This window comes from Aptenodytes forsteri, unplaced genomic scaffold, assembly GCF_000699145.1.
Source record: "Aptenodytes forsteri isolate BGI_AS27 unplaced genomic scaffold, ASM69914v1 Scaffold240, whole genome shotgun sequence".
NCBI classification, from domain to species: domain Eukaryota; kingdom Metazoa; phylum Chordata; class Aves; order Sphenisciformes; family Spheniscidae; genus Aptenodytes; species Aptenodytes forsteri.
Genome location: NW_008794855.1, coordinates 38,488 through 62,804, shown reverse-complemented (window position 1 = coordinate 62,804; position 24,317 = coordinate 38,488). Strand labels below are relative to the sequence as shown.

The following is a 24,317-nucleotide window of genomic DNA, read 5'->3' as shown; positions in this document are numbered from 1 at the left end:
AAGCCCCCCCCCCCCCCCTTCATTTTCTTCTTCTTCCTAGTGTTCTGCCTCCCATCACACAATCACGACTCTTTGTATAGGCAGTGCCAGTCCCTGCTCCCACGTAATTCCTACAGGCACCCTGGAGAAGTAATTTCCAACCAACAACCTTACAGAGAAGAAAGCGTACTCCCTCTGGTAATCTGGCTCTTTTCAGGTCAATCAGTTCTTCAGTGCCTTGCAGGGGTTTAGCAGGAACTAGACATAAGTGCCTCACACTGAGAATTATTAGCAACCAGCCCTCATTTCCATTGTAAAACACATTACAGCATTTCAAAGCTATGCTAAAAGTACAGAAGAGCGCTCTCCTATCATTTTTGTACTAAGCTACTAAGCATTAAGTAAAGAGTGCTAAACACCAACATGGTAAAAAGGTAATTAACATGCTAGCACCTATGAGAACTGGGTAAGAACTGCTCACGGCAGCTTTTGCAGTATGCACCTGTATGATTAGTTTTTAAGGAAAACTTTCATTTCTTTTTTGATCTGCCTTTTGAAGTGTTAGTAGAAAGGTGAGATTCTCTAGTCATACTAAAGCTCTGAGCAGGGCAGAATACATGAGGCCACTTCAAGTACAAGATAAATAGACTGAGCTGAACATCAGCCAGTTCAAATAATTCACAAAACCCACTCATCTGCCTGCAAAACAAAATCTTTCCTCAGTTCCTCTAGGATATATTCAGCTTGATTTTTCACTTTACCTGCCCTTGACATATAAACACTACTAAATAGTAGATTCCTTCCCAGATGCTGAAGAAGATTTAATCAGTAACACATATAGTTTGGATAGTTACCTTAACTTTCGTCTTGTTCTCCCATACCTTTCCTACCTCTGCCATCCATACCCATTCGACTTCTCTCTTTCTCTCCTAAAAGCCTTTTATTCTTCACTGTCTATTCTGATAGAAGGCCACAATGGGGAACAAGTTTTACACCTAACCTGTATGCAACCCTTTCCCCTAAAGTTAAGTTTTTCTGAAAGCAGAATCCAGAGAGCAAGTGTCCCTTGTTAGACTAACTTGGATTCCCTCTACTACAAGTAAAAAAATGTTATACTTCATTTACGCCTTCAGCAACATTTCATATCCTTACAAAATTGTAGGGAAGTTACCAATGTTCAAATTTAATCCAAGATTCCATTTCAACACAATTAGTAAACTAACCATTTAAAATGCCTAACATTTCAGGTGAAAGTATCTTGTGGGCAAAGTCAGTCAGTGAAAACGAGGTATCATGGGTTAAAAAAAAGGCACACCTGACAAATCAGAAAGCATACCATAAACACATTATCAAGGCCCTCTTCAAAATCTGGAGCTCAATTAGTTAACAACAGAGCTTGTTTAGGTTTTCAGAAAAGAAACCACCTTCTAAGTACAAGAAACGGGTACCTATATATCAAACTTCTAAGCACTAACAATGCCTAGAAAGCACTCTGCTTGCCAGGGTGAATACTTCCTGTTAGCTTCCCTATTGCCAATGCATATGAACCACACTTTTCATTTCAGATGATTTGGATATTGTGGTTGTTTCAAGTCATTTCGAACAAGAATAAAGTAGCACTGTTGCCAAAAGAAGCAATACTATCCCTCCTTGTTTGCAGCTACCTGTGCCATCCCCTTCCTTGTGCTGATATGAGCATCTGTTAGGTGTTCAGATAAAAATGGGGGGGGGTGGGTGAAATTATTTGTTACTACTTTTTTTCTTCCTAGCACAAGGGATGACAAGCAGACGAAACACGGGACAGGACTACTACTTTATTTGGCACTGACAGTTTAAAGTGACAGTTAAAACTATACTGTAAGGTAAACCTTGATGACATCATGCCAAAGTAATTACTTAACATGTCACTCTTCAATGTATTTGTAAGTAAGTGTTCATGACTTATAAGTGCTTGGAGAACAACAGTGAGTACACACATTACACAATGTTTTTGTGGTAAGCATACCACTGAAATCTTGTGACCCTGATGAACACAGACTTTTGACAATGTTTTCTGCAGAAGCTGTTACTAAAGTCTTCTAACATTACAGAGTCTCTTCTCTTGCAGATCAAAGCAAGTAAGAACTTTCTTGCATGAAGACTTCCTAAATTTTCAAGGCCTCATTTACCTACTAATTTTCCCTCATTTTTAAAAACTGTCATGAAAACGCTAAGCTATTCCCAAGATGTACATAAATCTAGGATTTCAGTACTTAAAAAATAAATTTGCATAACAAATATATTTAATATTTTGTATCAAGCTTTCAGCTTCAATACTTAATACTTTTCCCTGAGAACATTTATTCTTTGATTACATTCAAGCATTGGAAAAACTTGGATGCCCCAGAGCCAGATGAAATCTTAACATGGATGTTTGGTGGGGGGGGCGGGGGATGGCAGCTGGAAAGAGGTAAGTACAAAGCAAGGGTGCTGTCAATATTTCCGAAACATGCACAAAACCATGAGGGATGGTAAGATGGTATTGACACTGCAACTTTTCTGTCCCTTCCTCAGCAAATCCACCCTTTCTATCACACACAGTACTTCTGACTGAAGTTCCTATGTACTGCAGCAGAAAACACCTTAACAACCTAGCCACTTCAAAACTTTTGTTGTTCTTATTGTTGCAGCAGAATGGCAACCAATGTGATTCAGAGTCCAATTTCCATTATTATTGAGCCTCTTCCCTTTATATTTCAGGTATATACTTACAGCAAAATCATTATTCTAGAGCAAGCTCCAAGTCCAAACTATGACATTGTTTAATTGCATGAGCTAAACGAAAAACGTTTTTATAAAAGCCTGATGAGTTCAGAAAGTGGTAGCTGATTATAAACTGGAGAAAAGTTTAGACAGCAAATGGCTGTAGCCACTCTACAATTTGCCAATTTACTACAGACATCTGGTTTCTAAACAAGGCAGCACTTACAAGAAAACTTAACCAAATAGATCCACTGTTTATCCCCAACATTACTCTAGCTGACAGTGCTATCTAAAAAAAAAAAGTAATGAAAATGAGAAAGAAACGTAAACCTGAATATATTCCCAATAGATTTTATTGCTACATACTTTTTAAAGACTCAAAAAAGCTACTTTGTAAACTTTAAAGTTGGTCATCTGGCTCCCATTTGTACTGACTGCCAAAAATACATAATAAGGAAAAGTATGGGGGAGGAAGAAATGCATTAGAAATCCAGAAAAGTGCTGCTTGTAGTTCAGATGAAAATTCTACACCTGGACAGTGTTTACTTAGCTATCTATAGAACTGACACAGAACTTTGCTCAAAACAAGTATTTATCGTGAAACCAATTTTTCAATAAATTGCCTAACAAACCATTCAACGAAGCATTTAAACATGAATTACTTGTCTGAAAATCTCAACACACACAATTCTAAAAGTATTTTTTGTTTCCAGAACTCTTCAGACTGAAACGTTTCCATTTCATACTTAGGTGAAACTTCTCTAAACATATACAACTCATAATGAAACATTTTATTACTCATAAAATGTGACTATTATGGTATACGTATGTTTTGGCTCTACCTCTGTCTCAGTCAGAAAGCAGCTGCTTTGTCTCTTAGCTAAATCGTTAAACAAAATGGATAACACATGCCTTGTTATAAACCTCTAGTTTGCACAATTAATATTTGATTTACAGAAAAAGCCTTAGCAATTATAAAGAGTAAATCACCACAAAGCAGAAAGCTACCATTTTAACAAGTAACATCAAAAGAAGGATGAGCTAGACAGACTTCACATTTACAAACGTTATTCAAAGTACAACCCCCCTGCTCCAGGATATTACCTCTTACCCCAGGGAAAGAATGCTGGCAAAGCATTTTTTACCCCATGGAAAGCACTTTTAAGACTGTCAAACTTTGAAAGAGTATTCATTTCAACAATTTGTGTTTCATAACTTTACTCTTTTATTAATCCACTTTAGGTCAACATATAGATAAGGATATCTGGTTTTATGACAATCACAGAAGAACTTTGAATCTGCTAAAACGGTAGGTGGACTTTTTTTCCTAAAAGTATATTAACCTAAAGCTTAAATAAAACACTTAATTACCGTAAACAGGAAAAAATGCTGTGTAAAGATTTGTTTTAAAAATTCTTGTGTATTTAACATGTTCTAAAGATTATGTTTGTAGCCTCCTCCCCCTGCCCGAAAAAGTGTACAACCTGTAAAAATTCAGGGGGTGTTAAATTATCTTCTCCTGTTTACTTTCAAATGTAAAGACAAAGACAATGAGAGATCATTGTTATAGAGCATTTAGGTCTGAAAATCATTATTTTGACAACCGAGAAAAATGCATTTGAACCTCTCTCGTTTTAATTAGTTCAGCTACCTACATGCCAAATGTTTCATAAAATGCTTTACAAAATCCTCTTGCTATTAACAAAAATAACACGCTGGGAAACAAGCAAATGCAATTAAGATAATATTTTCCTTATTAGTTGGAAAATGTTGTTTATTATTTCCCAGTTTCTTTTCACATTAAGAACAGGTTTTATAATGCTAGAGTCTAATTAAAGGATATCAAGAGTTAAACGTTTTTCCACGTTCCTTATGCGTTAGAAACCCCTGCCAACTAGTCCTCTAGGCTTTAAATATTGTTTTGACGGATTGCATTTTCATTTCCAGTCACAAAGAAAATATTCTCCATAGTCAACACACGAGCAGATCTCCACCAGCTCAGTGAAAGCCAGATACATTGTTCCGTGCAAGAATGAAGACTTTGCAGACTACTTTTTTTTTGTTTGTGTTTGTACCTTTGGCAAATTCAGCACCACCTATACAGCAAGAATCACTCCAGTTTTATGAGTATGATACAGATGTTACCATGGGAAGCCTGATCCAACAAGATTATGAAATGCAATCCAAGGATATAAGAAAGGTATTTTATTTATATTATCAGTTTAATATTTTTAACTGCTAAGCATTGTTACATGCATGTATGCAAGTTTTATGGAAAAGTCTTGTAATAATAGCAAAACATACAATGGTTTCAGACATAGGGAAAGCCACAAATTAAAACCACAAAAATACTACCCTTGCTACAGTTTGAGAAACCCATAAAAGACAGGCTTTCACAAGTAAGACTAAAGCATCATTTTTAACTCTGCTGTAGTTATGTGCCTACTGTTGTAAAAGTTTCAAGAATGGGATATACTAGCACAACAGTTTGAGTAACATTGTATTAACACAGTAAGTTTGTTTAAAAAACAAGGAGGGTGATTTTATTTAGGAATTTTTTTTTGAATAGCAAAGTAATACTTGAAACAGTACTTTTTATTGGACATAACCTGCCAGCATAAACCACAGTTTCTCTTTTGACTTACCAAACTATCAAGTTTTGTGCCTTGGTTTTTCAGGGGTGGGTGGTTTGGTTTTTTTGCAACTCAACAGTTTAGCAGTCCTGAACTAGTATGGAACGTCCAGTCCTGCGGTAGTCACCTACATTATTAACACTTTGAGAGTCTTAAAGGTAGCAATAAAGACTATATACCTCATGACACTCGCCAGCACCCCCAAACGGTCAATTCCGAACTTTTTTTGCTATGTGCCACATACATGCCTTTTAATTTAAACACTTAAGCAGAGGACACAAAACCAGAAGAGAGTTAAATGAAGTGCAACAGCCTCAGCTGACAGGGACAGTTAAAAACCTCATACCTCTGTTCAGACTGACTCGGACAGGACCTCTCTCTCATCAAGAGAATGAGATACAACATTGATCAGGCAGACGGAAGAAAAATTAACAATGATTGCCCCAAGACTAGTTGCCAAGGAAAATACCACATATCCAAACAAAGCGGTAACAACCAAGTATTAATAAATTCAAGGAAGTTTTCATTAATACTAACTGTACTTGTTACAATAACTTAGTCTGATAAACAAGAAAAAAGATGACAGCAAAAGATAATTAATGTAAGTAAAAAATTGCAGCACATATATAGAAAAACCACTTCTGTATACCTTTTTAATATTTTCTTAATTCTACTTAAATTATAGCTTTCCACTGTTAGACTAAAAACAGCAGCTACATATTTATATTAAAAAAAAAGTCTAAGGTATTTTGAAATCTGACATCTGCCACAGTGATGAAGTAACATGTTTCATAAACCTATGAAAAAGAGACCATTTAAATGACTCTTAACTAATAGGTGGCTATCCACTCACAACTGAGTAAGTTTTTTTAAAAAATACTAAAAATGTTAACTTTAACTAGTTAGGCACAGTATCAGATGACATTCATTACTAAAATCGTTCTAATAAGAATACGCTACTGTTTCAGTAAAAAGAACAACAAGGAGTATACCTACAAGAAAATGGTGCCAACAGATGTGCCACAGACTAATCAAAGTCCGTACTGGCAGTGCTATAAACTAGAGGTCTTCTGAAGGCCAACAGTTCTGCTTAGGATAATTCTAGGAATGCAGTCGGTCATTATTTCCATCAGGTCAGTTCTCCAATTACATGTTTTCATTGCAAAATAATAAATTAGTTCCTTATGTGCAACAAATACATCTATACAAGTTCCAGTGTTCCCAATTTAAATCATGGGATGTGCAAACAAATCTTCTATTCATTTCTTGCACAAATTCTAGCTCCCAGAATATTTTGAGTGTTAACCGTAACTGAAATACATGCCAACAACTTCCTCAAACGTGCCCAGTCAGAAATCTATCTTGCATGACAAATTTAACTCCTTACCATGTGCTTCAACACACAGTTAGAAAAAAGAATTTTAGTGAAAACATCAGAAGAAATCTATTTGTGTTAGTGATCAACCAAATGAAGTGAACCTTAGTCTACTACTAAGGAAAAGGTCAGCCAAGCAAAAATTATTACGATTATTATTTGAAACCACAGCCACTCGTCTCGAATAAAAATATTAGAAGTTTAAAAAGATGAAATCTTAATTTCCACAACAGAACAGAACCATCCAGTTAGACACCATCTCTTATCTGGACTAATTCATTCCATTGAATATAAACTGTCAGCTTTATAGACCTTTGTGTGCTATAAAGATGAATGTTATTGGGGTTTTGTATGAGTAATTCATGTCTGTGGAGTAAAGTGCAAGAGGCAGGTGGAATTTAAGTATGTAAGTAGGCCAATATTCCTTCAGTGCATTCCCTACATATGCAGGTAATGAACTTTCTGTAGTTATAATCCAAACAATCTTCTGCACTGATGTTCCACAGTAGGAATTTTTATAGCTGACCAGGAAATACTTCTAATATATTGGTTATTTATACTACTTTTTTTTTTTTTTGGGGGGGGGGGATGTTGGGGGGGGGAATCTGTTGTTTAATGTTATGGATTTAACAGTATTCTGCAAATAATTAGTTTTATTTTTTGCTGACATTTCCCACTTGCAGAAATTAGTTGTACACTGTATTCTGCAAAGAACTCATATATACTTTTTCATAGATCACACCTCCAGTAGGATACTGTACTAGAAACCTACACCTGGTACAGATATGCTATGTCAGCAAACATGTTCTTCATACAAGCATATTAAAAAAGTCCCTTATGAGCCAAACACACTACAACAATAGAAGTGCAGTTGTTCTATTATAAGTCCATCTATGCAGAAGTGTCTATTGGCATGGATACCTCAGTCAAGGACCATGTCTTCACATGCCTAATCAACATATCTATGCAAGCTAAACATTTTTGCAGAAACCTTCTGTAAGATTTGCTGCTTGTTTGAGTCTAACTGTTCAGCTCACACCCCCCAGCTTCTCTACACCCAACACTGCAAAAGCTCTTACCCTACACAAGTTTCACACTACAACTGCTAAACTGTTGCCAACATTCTAACTTGGGTATAAAAGCCTTACTAGAACAAACCAACCTATCCCAAACTTTACACAAAAACAACAGTCCAAAAAGAGCCATAGCCTGAATAGACAGATGCAGGGAAGAGTCAAGGGATGGATGATTCACAGGCTAAAAAAGGGTCAAAATGACAGAGGCTGGCCAAGATATTTGTTTCTCAGGCTTTATGTCAAGCTTGAGGGTTTTATTTTGCAGAATACAAGAATTCCCCACAGTAAAATATATGCAAGCAACAAATACTAAATAAAACAAAGTTAGTATCAAAAGTAACTTTCATATTGCTCTAGTAGATAAACTATCTACATGCCTGAATGGGGAAGAATTTAAAAAAATAATAATAAAAAAAAATTGGTTCACTTGTGAGCACTCACAGTGCATAAGAAGCTCTCTTCAACAAGGGATCGTACTCCTGCCAGGGCCTGATCCTTAAGCACATTTAAAGAAAAACATCTTCTGCACCTGATAGTATACTTTTCCCCATGTGTTTTCAATAGCAACGCAGACCAAAAAGCCTATTGTCTTACTCTGTCCTACAACTATTCCCCATCAAAAAAGACAATGAATGATGCTAGCCAAGCACAATTGCCACAGTCAACCTAAAAATCCCCTTAATACATGCAAGTCATAGTATAACCCACTGTATGTATACTATAATTCTAGAAGTAGCATGTAATTCTGTAAAATTCCTACGGTATTCAGTGAAAACCTGACTACCATTTCCTGCATCACAAAAGGCCCTTTCTGTTAGCAGCCCAGGTGGTAAACAGACTTAAGTGCAGTTAATGGAAATGAATTGCTAAATTTCAGCCAGTACTTGAAAGGAACATGTTTATAAACTAAGGTGTCCTGCAATTGAAAAGATGCAATGACTACCTCAACAGGGAATTCTGAATAAGTTTAAATACAAAGAAATGTTATTTTACTGAGATTATTTGGGTAAAACAAAAAAAATACAACTAACATTCACAAGAATCCTATCAAATTTTGCATGATGTGCAAAATCTATCTTCAGAACTCCAGTTTTTTGTAGACACCCATTGCTTACATATTCCTTCCCACCATATAGTCTATACTTTCTCTCTATTTTTATTTTGTGTCTACTGTTCTTTCCTAAAGAACTTTACTTTTCTGAAGAACACTAGCAGCACCGTCTTTCCTTCTTGCCTTTCAAAGTGAAGAGCTCATCTACAAAAGGGATAATATATCACATTAGTCATCCAGCATATAAGAATATTTTAAAAATTAAATGTCATAAGGAGGTATGTCGTAGGAAGCTCATTTTTAAAAGTCCTGCTATTTCAGATCTTTGTAATACTCTGTTTTTTTGTTTGCTGTTTGTTTTTTAAAATAACATTTGCTCTCAACACAAAGGATGGAACAAATGTTTCTCTCGACACTTCCTTAAGACTGCAAGGGGATGACAGCGAACGCAACGTACCACCAACAAAGGATACAAGTAAGTTAATTGATACAAATACTGTAACATTTAAGCTCTCCAAAGGAACATATTTTAATATGAAAATTTAATATACAAAGGATGACAAGGGATATAGAATTTATCTTTTCATTTACAAATATCTTTCATATCTCCTGTGGAAAGTCTTCTAACTTCTGATGGAGCAGGCAGAAAAAATTTAAAGGATCCTCAGGTAAACTCCGAATACACAAAGCACAGCTTATAAGAATCTCTACAGACTAACCTGGTCACATTTGCTGTAGAGATGCACCCAAGTTAAATAAGTTAGACAAGACAACCAAGAAAAACAAAATACACACCCCAATAAGTTCCACAGTTTAACCAAGTAATGATGAAATATGATGTGCTTAAATTACTCAAACAGATTTCTTCGAAGAACTGGCTATTCTCACAGTTGATGATCTCACATCTGATGATCAGGGAGGTCAATGGTTAAAATACATCAGGAACATTCTTCACTAGCCTAAGTTTCCTACAGGCTCTGAGGTGTATTGTCCAGATTTCTCCTAACCACAATGATTTCTAAATGTGAAAGGAACAACGTGTCTGCCAAACAGAGCATTGAAAAAAAGACACACATTTCGGGTGTATCTGTGATCTAAACTGCCAAAAATAACTGATGATTCAGCCAGACCACTGGAGTGTCAATCTCCACCAAAGTTTTAATCAAGGTTAGTTGTTGCCAAATAGCATCTGTCAACAAGCCCCCATCAAAAGCGGAACAGATCTGTAAGAACACCAGAGCTCCTAGTCAAAGACAAGCATAAAAACTGTTGCCTTTTAAATAGCGACAACATTGTTTCACAATCATTTTCCATTTCCTACACTCTAGCAGATGACAAACAAGACACAATCAAAAAAGGCAAGCGGTGCAGAACTCTGAAGTCTAACAAATGGTACTATTCACAAAGATAAAGCTCAAAATCTCAATTCCATTCTCTGCAGTACTTCTGTAAGAAAAAAAAGAATTACTCTATTATACTTACTGGGTTGGCTTCCCAGTATTGACTGGCTACTTCTATAACTCTTTTCTGCTTGGGGAAGATCCTATTTTGCTACGTAGCAATAACAAACTACCTAGCAGTATGACACTACTCTTTGTACTACAGACAGACCAAGTTGGAAGCTAACCAAAAACCTCACAATACAGAAAACACAGTAGATCAGATAGCAGCGGTGATGAAGCTGGACTGAAAGCCATATTTATTAGATGTATTTTAATATTGCTGTCATACGGGATTAATGCAAAGCAGAAATTACTAATACTCTACTAATGTCTATGAGGAACAGGACAAGCCATAATAGGCTCAAACTGCATTTAAAAAAGATACAGAGTTTCTCTCATTACTTAAAATAACAGCTGTGAAAAAACCTCAGTTAAAAAACGGGAACAGATTGCCTAAAGTAATTATACAATCATAATTGCTGGAGTTTTTATAAAAAGAATTAGACAAAATAGTAGCTAGGAGTAACACAGTATACACAACCCTGCCAGAAATGTTCCAATGCAATTACAGTGTCAAATGCGTGTGTTGCCAGATGTTTCTCCTGCGTGGATTTCTCTTTTCAAAAGAATGGTTCTAAACATGACATCTAACATGGCCACAGAGTTGCAGTTTTCAACTTCACAATACTCTAAGTCAATTAAAGAGTGAAAATGAATTAAGATCAATTAATAGCATTTCAAGACATGCCCAGATAAGAACAGAAAATATACACTGGGAAATTATGCACAATAAAAAGAATACAAAACAAAAAAGTTCAGAATATTAAATCTTTTCAGAACTTGATGTGAATAGAATTTTTAAAAAAATGCAATGATGGGAAATCTTAAAAGATACTAGAGAAAATTCTATTTTGAATATTCAAGCTTAAGTTAGTTGAATAACTTTTAACTGTCTACTCAAAATAATTTGCTTTCAGATTTACCTACTTGTCTGCTCTGTGTGTGTTTAAGCGGATCAGTGTACTGCGAGGAAATAGACATCGAAGCTGTACCCCCACTGCCAAAGGAAACAGCATATCTTTATGCACGATTTAACAAAATAAAAAGGATAGCAGTCTCAGATTTTGCTGACATTAGTAAGTAACGTTCAAACTTTAATTTCCATTTACCTGATAGTATATTTGAAGTTGTTGTCCCTTAATAGTATGCCAAGATTACCAAAATAAGATACATTTTATACTTTGCTAGATTTCATTATGTGTATTACTTTTTAATCGAATGTTTGTATTAGAACAGGAACTGTGAAGGCAATATGGAAACCCATTTTGGCCCACATATCCATCTTAATATTCCCACACAATCAGAGAAAGAGCAGTTTGCTAAAAATAAAATTTAACTCTGCATCCCAGCCAGTCTTAAACGACCAGGTATTATTTTCCCTTCAGATGCTCCAGGGACATCTCTCCCAGCTATCTCACTCTACAACATGACAAATTCTATGAATATCTGAAAAACCATGTGTCCCCAAAAAAAAAAAAAAAAGAAAAAAGGAAGGATGCAAAGTATTTTCCTTTTTTTTTTTTTATTTTAAGACCATGAGGAAAGCCAAATGTGGATTTTTATCCATATTTTAGTAGTATTTACATTTGCAGATCACACTCAGGATGGTGCAGCCAACAGTGTAACATTTAACATATACAACCATACATGTTTCACGTGCCATGTAATTATAAATTCAATATTTAGATTTTCATTTCTTTTGTGTAAAGCTACCTTGAGAAGAATTGATTTTAGTGGAAATAGGATAGAAGAAATAGAAGATGGAGCCTTTTCAAAGCTTCTGCTATTGGAAGAACTTTCTCTTGCTGAAAATCGACTTCTAAAACTTCCTGTTCTACCTCCCAAACTAACAACATTTAATGCAAACCAGAATAGAATCAAGAGCAGAGGAATCAAAGCAAATGCTTTCAAAGTAAGTAAGAGACAATAATTTAGGTAACCAAAGAAAATAAAATTAGTAACCATTCTATCCAGTATACCACCAAATGAATTTTTCTATATTTTTGTAATCTAAGAAACAAACTACAGTGAAGACACTTTCCAGCTTTTGTTTTGTTTTTAAGGCACTTTGGAATAATAGACCTTTGTGCACTCATTTTCTCATGTCGTTCTCATAAAAAAAAACATTTCTACAAAATACCTTACCTAATTCCTTTCTCTCTTACATGCAAAGAAAAACTCGATTCAAAAATTGATGGCTCAAATACAGTCCTGAGGACCACATAAATACTAATAAACAAGGATATAGCTTTATAGTGCTCTTAAGTTTTATAACCAATAAGCCGACACTGAAATTTCCAAAACATAGGCCTGTCTATGAGTTTCTTGATACAACAGAAATCAACGTTCACAGCAAAAGAATGTTTCATGTTAGATCACTTGACAGGCTTTCTATGTGATCAGAAAAAAAATATTGATGTCTTGTAACAGGCACAAGTTACTTAACCTCAAGTAAGTAATATCAGCATTAATAATCTCCCTTTCTTTCTGTTAGAAGCTGACAAATTTGGCCTACCTCTACTTAGGACATAACGCACTGGAATCTGTTCCCCTTAACTTACCGGAAAGTCTGCGTATTCTTCACCTTCAGGTACTTTTTAAAGTATTTCCTTAACATTCTATTACAAATAGCCTCATTAGTTACACACTTCAAACCAAACCCACTGTCTTTTAAAACAGTTCACACTGTAGTTCTCCTACAGTTGTCTAATGGTCCTCCAAATAAAACAATTTACCTCTACTCTGTGTGGCCACAACCATTCAGCATTCCCAAGTTGTTTGTTAGCTAATTACTGTGCAAGAATTTCTGACTAGTTTCTGTATATCAAGGGTAGGAAACGGTAAAAATAAGCAATAACCTTTTATCAACGATACATTTCAAACATCAATAACAACCTCAAACTGCTTATCAGCTCATTGATTAGTTTGAGGAGACTTGATTCTTACATACCTATAATATACACAAATCAATCCCAATGACAACAAAATGGGAGGGTAAGAGGAATAAAATTAAAGTTTGAAAATTCTTCAACTTATATGGGGGTGTGTATATATACATGGGTGTGTATTTATTTATTAAAAAATGTTTTGTTTTGCAGTACAACAATATTACTACAATCACCGACGACACATTCTGCAAATCTAATAACACACGTTACATCCGCACAAGCATGGATGAGATAAGGATGGAAGGCAATCCGATCCTCTTGGCAAAGCATGTTAATGCTTTTTCCTGCTTGAGAACACTGCCTGTAGGAACATACTACTAGCCACTACTTACGTAATTATACATGCCAAAACTTAAACATGGTAACAGAAGATTATTCTTTTTCCTCTGTTTACATGTTTATATCCTCTCCCTTACTAATGCCGTTTACCTGCATACCCAGAACCTTTTACTATGTTGAAATGTGGTTCTCCTCTGAAATAACTGTTTCAAAACAGCCACTTCATTTAGTAGTTACAATGTCACCCATGCTTTCAGAAACTTTTCTGTTAATGAAAGTGTAAAAATACATATATGCACACACATATCTTCTCAACTTTTATTTCACCACATATTCTTTACAGGTAGGTAAAATCACACAAGTAACTGCTTGTTCACATTCTTTATCAGTACCCAGAATAAACAATACACTTTACTTTCAAATAAACGCAAAACATTCTTTGAGCAAGCTACAGAAGAAAACTACATCCTAATTCCAATCCCATTTTTTTAATCTGAAATGAAACTTTTTCAGTTGACCTTCGAAAGTGTATTGGATGAAGTTGCATACAAAAGAAAGTTATGTTTAGAAATAGAACTTCTCAAAGCTTAACTTCATTAAAGCTTCCTTAAAAACTTGGTTTGCAGAAAATGAGAATAATTCCTATTCAGGCTTAGTGTACCAAGCAACAAAGCAAGTGGAACTTCTCAAAGATGTGTTAATTCTCTTTCTACTATTCTGCTTTCAAAATAATGTAAGAGTGTGTGTATATATATAATATATATGTATTTGATTTTTACACAAGGTATTTTTAATTGAAATATATAAATTTTGCTCAGCTGTACTCACAAGAGTCATGTCTGCAACACCAGCTTCCCATTTTAAGCAACAAAGCAAGTGGAACTTCTCAAAGATGTGTTAATTCTCTTTCTACTATTCTGCTTTCAAAATAATGTAAGAGTGTGTGTATATATATAATATATATGTATTTGATTTTTACACAAGGTATTTTTAATTGAAATATATAAATTTTGCTCAGCTGTACTCACAAGAGTCATGTCTGCAACACCAGCTTCCCATTTTAATACAATGGTCCAGGTACAGCATAATATGACTCCAAGTATCTTTGTTATTAACATGATGTAGACTGAGCCTTGTTCCACTGCTTTTTCTTGACAAGGAAATGTGACAATATAATTAACAGCAAAGCTGAATTAATGTTTTTACCTGTAAATAAGTAAGATTTCAGCTAGATGCCAGTGCAAAGAAACAGAAGTACCCTTGTACAACAATACTTTCGCTCATTAGGGAAAAATCAAATCAGATCTTTAACACTATTTTTTAGATTAATGATAGAATCAACTTTTTTTTAAATTTAACTTCAAGAAAATTAAACTAGCATCATTTCACTCAACTACTTTAAACCATGCAGTGTATTAAAAACACAAATTGATGCATGCAGGCCTCAACAGTCAATTCACCTAAAACTGTACATAATTGATACAGGATGTGATGATTTTAAACAAACAACTTTATATTTCTGACATTTCATTTTCACTTTCCCCCCTTCAAATACCTAACACAGGCATAAACTCTTCAGATAAATGAATGTCAAAAGTGTGCTACTTACTATTACCAGATCAACTTCGTACTAATTTTGAAGCTAGTATAGATTCCTAATTTGTAGAAATAGTTAAGCATCAAATGCATGATGATGTATCACTACATCTAGAATACTGATTTTACAAGATATTTTGTATTAGTTTTGTTTATCTTATTTAGCTAAGCCTTGATTTGTTAGTGCTTGTGCTATGGGGAATTAAGTGCACACTTAATTCTGAACATACTGATGCTCTGCCACTAAGAGTGTTGAGAAAAAGTGACTGAAAGTTACTGAGGTAAGTGACTATGTCAAGCATCAACTGTGGGCTCATCTTTCTGGAAAGAGGATGCAATTATGAAATGCAGGACAAAAATATTTTTGCCCTGAATCCATTACCCGAGAAAGACATAGCAATCCCCAATATTTTCCATTTTAAGTTATCTGGTATAACAAGAAACAAATTCCATTGACTTAATACAACTGAGAACAAAACAAAGTCTTACAGTGAGAATAATACTTGGTTTTCATTTTTTGCATGTAAGTCATAAAACTTTGATGTTTCCAGGCTTTAAGCAAAAGGTAAAAAATAACCCCAAAGCATGTAAAAATACATTCCAACTTCAAGTCAAATTTATACTAGAAAAAATGAAAGCCACCAATTCTCTCATCCTTCTTTTGATAAATGTCTGAGATGGAGAAAAGACAGCTAGAAGTGTAAATGTAATAACGTTACATAAGCAGTGGCCTCTGATCTTATTCTCATCACAAATCATTATTACTAAATAAAGCTCTTTCCAGAATTGGTAGAATCGGTAAATATCACCAAAACTCTTCCTATGAAAACAATTATATGTGTATACACAAATATATGCACATTTATGTAATATATAAACACATGTAAACACTCTAAGACCTAACCACTACCACATTATTAATTTTACATTAAAATGTTGTATATATTTTTGAAAAAGTACTAAATATCAACAGTAACACTCATTAATGCTCTTAATATTTTGTGAGCAAACCAAAGTAGACAACTGGTACCTGCTGAATGCCTCATGCAGGCAATATATTACCTGATATGTTTTAATTTACTTTCCCCATTCATAGCAAGTTAACTCAGAGCATTAAGTGAGATGGGCTTCAGTAAGCAGGACTTTTTGCCTTCTATTTGTGTGACCAGTACTAATATCAAACTGAATGTACACCATTCTATTTTTTTCTTATCACTCATTTCTGTTCTGTATTTCCAATAAAACTTGAATTTTTTTTCTTGTTTATCAATATCAGCTTCAACAATCTGCTCTTCCAGCAATGCCAACATGCTTCAGTTGTTCAGCCTCATAGCTGACTAAGGGTGCGTCCAGATCAGAAAATTATTTGCAGATGTAAATCCATTTTGCAGACATAATATTTGTTGTGGCAATACAGTAAGACCTGCCATACAAGTAATGCCATACAAAAGACTTGTGGGACACTTCACTCACCCCTTCAAAAATCTATTTAAAGCACTTGTAGATTTTTTCGGTAGAATAGAGGAGAAGCAGCAGAGGGTAGTCATGGTATGCTCAACTCTTGATTGTGTGTGTGTGCATGAAGCACGTAAGTTGTAGACTAACCTGTTTCAGTAAAAAAACCACAACTGCTAAAGCACAGTATCAGGGAGTATATAATGCAGAGCACAAAATGCTTACAACTGAACATTGCTCTACTCACACCAACCTAAACCTGCCTCTGCTTTCTAGGAAAGCCTGCTTACAGTCAAATCAATGTATATTTTAAATTGCTTTTTGCTTAATTTGAGTTATTCATCCCACCATTACTCTTGTTAACTGTGAAAACTCTTGCTACAAAACCGCCATTTGTGACAGTCAACTTTTTAGAAATACTGTGCTATCCATCTTTGCTTGAAACTTGCAGTTATTATTCATCTCAAACATTCATTATTATTTGAAGTATTCAATCATTTCTACATTATTCCCTTCTTCTCAGGTACCAAAACTAACAGAAAAGAAAAAATAATCTACCTTTCCTGTTTTTACACTACACTGTGAGAAAACTATTAGAAGCACTGTCTATTTCTACTTAACAGCCTGAGTAATTTTCTTTTAAATAACAAAATAATAGAAAAGCTATAAACCCAGAACTCCACCTCAAATAGACTTCTCTCCAACACTGTGCACAGTTACCTGCCTATATACTTGAAGCCTAGCAAGCAGGTAGAAAAAAAAATACAAAGATTAAACTCATTTTTTAATGTTGTCCAAGTGTGAATATTAACAGGATAAGACTCTTCACTTGTTTTTATGCAAGTGTTAAAAACATACTTCTAGTCGCTTTCACACAAATTACTACAGAGTATTAAGTGACAAATGCACATTCTCCTTAGCAATCTGGTTACTGGAATTATCAGATTTGATCTTTGAACCCTTTACTAATTCTCACCTCAGAGTCTTCTATTTCTAAATGAAATCATTACTAATGCTAGCAGAAATAAGGCAGCCTAAAAAACTCTTCATAAGTCCATAGTCAATCATATTTGATAAATATTCTCCCAAATTGGTTTGCCTTTCTCAACAGCATCTTTGTCCATGGAAAGAAAAATACCTTTAGAAAGAATATTTGTAATGTTGACAAACTTGTAATATATGTCTTCAATGAATTTATCTTCACACATCTTTTAGCAATGAATACATCCCTTCATTGTTTACACTCAACATCTGAACAAACACTTTTTAAAACTGCTTAAGATACACATGACAATTTAAAAATCATCTCTAGAGCTATCTTTCTGGTTTTTCATTTTTGTACTGAATTTTAAAATGAGAACTATTTACAACAGTTCGCTGAATCACTGCCCCAGAAACCACAGCGACTGCTGTCTGAGGCTGATCTAAGGATCAGAAAGCATCAAGTGAAGTTGAAAAAAAACAATCAAAAAACCCACACCACAAAGCCATAAAGCCCTTGGTGCTCTGCCTTCTCTATGGAGGGATTAAAGACAAGTCCTTATACAACAACAAGCAGGATTAGACAACATCAGTTTATTACTCAGCTGAGGACAGGATTATTTTATAACATTTTCAGAAATTAGTACTTTTTTTTTTAATCCGGTTAATTGATAATAGAAATTGATTAATCTAGCACAGAACTCAAAGGCCTAAAAGATTCAAAAAATTGGAAACAAAGCAGTTCCCACTTCATACTACAGCTGAAAAGCAAAGATGGTGTTGAGTTTAATGACAGTAAATGCTTGAGCTAAATAAAACTGAACTAAAAAACTACGCACAATTAAGCAGCTAAACATCTTCCTCTAGCATTAATCATCATATAAGATGTTCTGTGTCTGTAAGACTGCAGTATTTTTGCTCCAAGAAATAGTTACGTTACAACCAGTACCTTTACACAAAGCAAACAAGCCAAATAATGGTAATTTAAAACTAAGTTCAAATACTATGTTCCAGTTAAGAGTGAGGAACAGTTTATTTCCCACTCAAGTACAACATTTCAGAACTGGAATTGCTGTCGCCCAAACACATGCTGCCACATTTTCAAGAGAGACAGATCCAGTCCTTCAGAACTAACATTGAAATGCCAAAGACTACAAATGTTATTTTCTTTTGATTTCTTCTTTTGCCATTTTTGTTGTTCAAAATGAAATGTAATACCAATGAAAAACTTACTCCCCCACAGGAAGGCACAGATATTCTTATTTTCCCCCATGTATGAGGAACACAGCAATAGCATGATAAAAATCAAGACAAATACCAAGCAAGGGCATTACCCCTTGAACACAACACAAAAATCTTCAGCTGACGTTCTCTTCTCCACAACATACAAAATTAAGATTCACATACTGCACTACAGTGCTAATTTCACCTCCATTGCGCTGTCTTAATGAACTACTTAAAGAACTTAAAGTACTGATATATAAAGACTTGCTAGACATTACCTTGAAATGCAGGAAGGTGCATCTGCGATGTTCATACCACTCAGCATAAGATGAAAGGCTTCTGAAAAACGTTAAAAGATTTCCCTGTTCTTCAGTGCTACAAAAGAAAAATATATGGTTTAATCTAAACAGTACTAGTCAGACGTACCAATTCTATAGCCTAAAATATGCACTTTTTCCCTTAAAGAATTCGTGATTAGTATGGTTCAAATTTGAAGCCAGAAATCACAAAAAAATTGTGACAAGAAAAGAAAGCTGTAGTGTAAGACATTGAAAAAATGTCTTTGAAGAATTCATTTATAAACCAGCGTTTTCAACTCCTTAGGAAGGTAAGCAGCAATAAAGTTAGTCTTATATGTAAAATGTGATAAGTTGACAAAGTAGTCGCCTGTAAAATCTTAGTTTGACTTTATGCTTGTTCATCCAATACTCCTGTTTTCTAAATAAATTCCAAGATGTTGCATAGTAAAACTTTAACCTACAAAATTGGTAAGATTTACCAAATTGCATCTCTAAGCTTTGAATATTCCCGAGATTTGTCCTATTCAACTAAATCTTTGCATGACACATTATCTGCCTCTGCCCACATGACATTCAGCTTTTCAAGATTAACCTTGAAACTTCAGTAAGCAAGAAGGTCTGTTCATTAGATAATACATCACATCTAAACCGAAACTTTTGATATACAGTTAAATCTTGATTTATCTGCTATTAAGGAAGATAGTGATATTCTCAATAATTAGGGAGTGAGGCAGGATGGGGGAAGACAGATGCTGATAAATCTGTAACTGAGAAGTGGAGTGCAGAGACCTTAGTGCCAAGCCCATTGTAAGCAGAAATTAATAGGCCTGGATGGAGCTGAGCCAATTCTTGCAGAACGCCCCTCAGTATTTCTGCAGTTTTGGGCTCCCTCATGATTTGGCAGTTTAGCTACACATGGATACATTATGGCTTCATTCATACAAATGACCCTACACTTGCACTAATAAATTGTCCTGGAATCTGATGTCCTGCAAAGAGCAGTGCAGAGACACCTTTGCTGGACTTGTACTTAGCCAGTTCGGATTTGGTAGAGCTTACAGCCTGTATCATGGAGACTAACATATCGGTGCTATTCTGGCAAGGAAACAATTCACTTGAGATGTTATTGCAAATACTAGTTTTTCATCCATAGTGCCTCTGAAAACAGAAAGGTCAGCAGTAGTCATTTTAATTTCTGGCATTTCTGAGGAATTTTCAAAGCCTAAGAGAAATAAAGAAAAGTTCCTATTGTTTTGGCTTTGCCAGTTTCAGAGTAATTGAACAGCATCAAGTGAAAATGTTTACGTGCAATGATTCCATCCTTAGTATAATATTTTTCTATTTCCACTGACAATAGTTAACAGAGGCAACAATACACAGTGCCAGCTAAACCTAAGAGATTACAATTCCAGGACTTTGGTGCTAAAGTCAAGTTAAAAATACAAGCAACAGATAGAAGAAATACAACCCGATTTTGCACTTAGAACATAAGGAAGTTTATTTCCTACATGTACTTGTTTCACACACACAAAAGTTAAATCATTTAAGCTTCAATATAATTTCAAAATTAAATATTCACAGTATCTAAAGAATCAAACAGAAGCTTCCACTCCCAAAGAAACAACAAACATTTTGAAAAATATATATGAAGTTACTGCTGAAGTAATTTCCAAAGAAGTTGCAAACACTGCATAAAGCACAGAATCAAGGAAAGCTACACGGCTGACTAATTATCCATTCTTGCAGATGGCGAAAAATACACAGTTTTCAAAATAAAAGCTGCTCTTGATATGCAGAGATTATTACTCCTATTGAACAGGATAGCAAAACATCAAACTGACACTGACAAATAACACACCGCACTAACTTGGACTGAGAGATACCACTGTTATTTTTCACCAGTCTACAAGGTAGTAATGATTTTGCATGTAAGAGAAGTTGCAGCGCATCAAACACTGGGGCTGGTACATTCCTTTATGTCACAAAATTTTATTTACAAAAGAAATTTGCTAGCAAAAATAAGTGATATGCTTTCCTACTTCAGTAACTGGCACCAAAGTTACTTTCTTTCATTATACATTTACTGTTTTGTCTTCCTAGCAAAACTGTGTTAGTTTGTACATCAACTATGATGTATACCAGTAAAACATTTTCAGTAGAAGTACACCATTACATTCACTCTGAGACAGCCCAGGAAGGCAGGCAACAATAGAAGAAAGGAAACCAAGGTACTGGAAATCAGTAATGTGCAAAAATCTGCCTAAAACAATTAGGATTAGAACCATTTGAATGAAGAGAACTATTCACTTAAGATAGGTGCCATCACAGTAGAGAGTTTGTAGAAATCAGGAACTGAACAGACCTTACCCTCTTTATTGTTAACAACACAGTGATGGCAACCATTAAAGCATATATACAGCTTCTCAGCTCTAATCAGAAGAGGAAATAGAGAGTCATGTGGATGCACAGACAGTGGATGCACTGTTGTGAGGGATAATTGTATTAAAGACAGATTAGAGAAAATAGGTGGAGAGCTGGTTGGCAGGGGGGGAAGAGTTTGTCTTGGAAGGATTTCTTTTTAAGAAAAACACAGCAGAAAAAAATATTTATTCTTCAAATTTCTAGTAATATAAGGATCAGGCTAGAGAAAGGAAAGGAGACAATATAAGATGACAGAAACTGCCAAGCAGCCAACCATCCACCCAGTGTTGTCAGGGGGAGGAAGGAAAAATGTTCATAAAGGGTGTACAGTTTTTACCGGAGAAATGTGGCAAGAACGCAAAGAATGCAAAATTCCACAAAAGCTAAGTGTCAGAATACCTGAAGCAACATGATTCTTTAATCATAAGGGTGAAGAGCTTCATGTCATTATTGATATGAAGCCACAGTCAAATCAAACAGACTATTAGCCATTGTCAAAACGTACCTGGCAAGCACGGCTTTGAAAATACAAACTTTTTTTTCAATAACTAAGACAGGATTTTACAAGTTTACAAAACCTGACTGAGGAAGACACCTGACTTACATTTGGGAATATTTCAGAAAGTTACAGACAATCTAAATTCTACATGTAAATTTTACTTTAAACATCCTTTCTGTTTGAGATTAGCTATTCTTTTTGGATTTTCAGAACAGCTGAGAGCAAAAACTTGAGGCCATGAACAGAATAGTTGCAACAGTGTATTACCAAGTCACTTCAGCCATTCAAGGGAGAACTGTGCCTCAGATCCAGCTCTATTTAATAGACAGGAACGGCAACCCTTAACATGTTACACAAACAAACAAACAAAAATAAATACATGAAGTTCATTCAGATATTGAAAATGTAAAAGAAAAGCCAAACAAGTTTATCCTAGCCTGGAAAGAACAGCATCATTAAAGGAAGTTACCACAGTAGTCACAGCTGCCAACAAAATCAGGCCAAGATGAAAAAAATGCTGGCAGCACATGCAAAATTGAGTCCCTGGAAGGACATAGACACATAGTGATTTACAATAGCTGACTAGTTCTATGTTCTGGACAGCTTTTTTAACCACAACTTGTAATTGTACATATAAAAGTTTATACATACTATATTAAAAATCGAGACAGTAATGACTGCCCACATGTCACTATCTAGTGAACATGATTCTACACAAACTACAATATGCTTTGTAAATCTACATACATGGAAGAGGGCAACACAAAACTTTGTTACAAAACTACATACTTAAAATTATTTTTTTTAAAAATTGGCAATTTTGATGAGTATCCATTTTTATGCAATTTAAAAGACTATCACAAACCTTGTTTTAACATTATGTCTTTAGTTTGTTTTGTTTTTTTTTTTTTCCTCTCAGATTCATCTTTAGGCAATAAAGCAGATGAAAAATTTCAAAGCTAGATCACCAAGCAGAGAGAGATAGTTTTGGTTAACAAGTTCAAAGAACCAGTTTCAAATGTAGAAGTCTACGAATTATACCTGAGTATATACTTCTCTCATGTACAGATATAGCACTGGCTAAATTTAAGATAGAAAACTAGATTTAGTGTTTAGAAAGGGGGAAAGTCGGTGTTGGCATGAACAGACATATGTAATATACGTGCTTTTTTGTATTGGCGAGGGAGAAAGAGACTGCATAAGAGCACCATTTCAGTTAACTGTCTCATAGCACTTAAACTACCCATAAACAATAATTCCTAATTAGCCTAAATTAGCCTAATTCCTAATGCAGAAGCCAACTACAACAAACGCTAAAATACCAAGAAAGCTTGGTATAAAATAACAAGGTACTAAGAGAGTGCATGTTAAAATTTAAGCCTCTTTTTTTTGGAAAGAATTTAGCATTACAAAATGTCACCAGATTTAAAAAAAAAAAAAAATCCACTAGGAGCAGAAAACACCCACCTCCAAAGCCAACATCCATGTAACAGAGAAGTCATCCAAAACCAGCAAAAAACATATTCAGGCAGAGAGTAACTATGTGTCAGGTTAAAATCACACGCCCTTCATCCAAACACCATTTCACTTTTACAAAATAACATCAACAAAACACAAAAGAAACTTAACTATTGTAAAAGTATTTAAGGCTCCTTTAATATGCTCCTTTAGTTATTTTAAGAGAAGAAATCTATTTTAACTCACTGCAGTATGCAAGGCTTCTTGCATTAGCATATAAAACCAAAGAATGACGCTTAGAACTGTGGGAAGAATTCATGCCTCCCCTCACTTCCAAAATACCTAGCCCATGCAGTGTTGTAATATAATGCAGACGTTTCATGAATCCTTCACTCTGACTTATAAATTTTAATTAGTTAGTAAGACGTAGGAGCAGTTTTCAAACTGTCTAAAAACTACTCCTATTTGATTAAGTAATCTATGCAATAGTTAACTAACCCAACGATTAATGGAATATCATGCAAAGAAAAGGAAAAAAAAAGACTGGCAACAAGATTTTTCATAGATATTCTGGTCCTCAACACTAAAAGTATAACATAAGTGATTAACTGGTGCAAAGGGGACTCAAGTAAAATCCAAAAATAGAAGACTAAATATTGTGATTCCATTTGCATACATATTTTATTGTCACAACATATTTAAGGAATGTTACACATTTTTTAAAAATATGTATTACATATTGCAGCACTACCTGGTTTAAAATAAAGTGCTGAATTTTGCTTCTTTTTAAAAGATGTTG

At 34.7% G+C, this 24,317-nt stretch overlaps 2 protein-coding genes across 4 annotated transcripts in view; one reads left to right on the top strand and one right to left on the bottom strand.

Moving 5' to 3' along the window:
• CENPP (centromere protein P) overlaps window positions 1-24,317 on the bottom strand; it is a 169,426-nt gene that overhangs the window by 127,329 nt on the left and 17,780 nt on the right. For all 3 annotated transcript variants that reach the window (XM_019470837.1, XM_009274616.2, XM_009274615.2), the window contains one exon: window positions 19,120-19,216. In XM_019470837.1, coding sequence (XP_019326382.1) covers window positions 19,120-19,216 — 97 coding nt within the window. The remainder of the gene's footprint in view (window positions 1-19,119; window positions 19,217-24,317) is intronic.
• Window positions 3,856-14,376, top strand: OGN (osteoglycin). Its single transcript, XM_009274614.2, has 7 exons — window positions 3,856-4,030; window positions 4,669-4,921; window positions 9,247-9,331; window positions 11,276-11,434; window positions 12,068-12,270; window positions 12,853-12,948; window positions 13,457-14,376. Exons 2-7 carry the CDS (start codon window positions 4,754-4,756, stop codon window positions 13,625-13,627), a joined length of 882 nt encoding a protein of 293 aa, XP_009272889.1. The 5' UTR covers window positions 3,856-4,030; window positions 4,669-4,753; the 3' UTR covers window positions 13,628-14,376.

What these genes read in the sequence shown, in the direction of transcription:
- OGN (XM_009274614.2), top strand. Translation starts at nt 4,754, where the DNA reads ATGAAGACTTTGCAGACTACTTTTTTTTTGTTTGTGTTTGTACCTTTG. An exon ending in CTCAGATTTTGCTGACATTA is followed by an intron (nt 11,435 to 12,067) that starts GTAAGTAACGTT and finishes TTTTGTGTAAAG; the next exon opens with CTACCTTGAGAAGAATTGAT. An exon ending in TCAAAGCAAATGCTTTCAAA is followed by an intron (nt 12,271 to 12,852) that starts GTAAGTAAGAGA and finishes TCTTTCTGTTAG; the next exon opens with AAGCTGACAAATTTGGCCTA.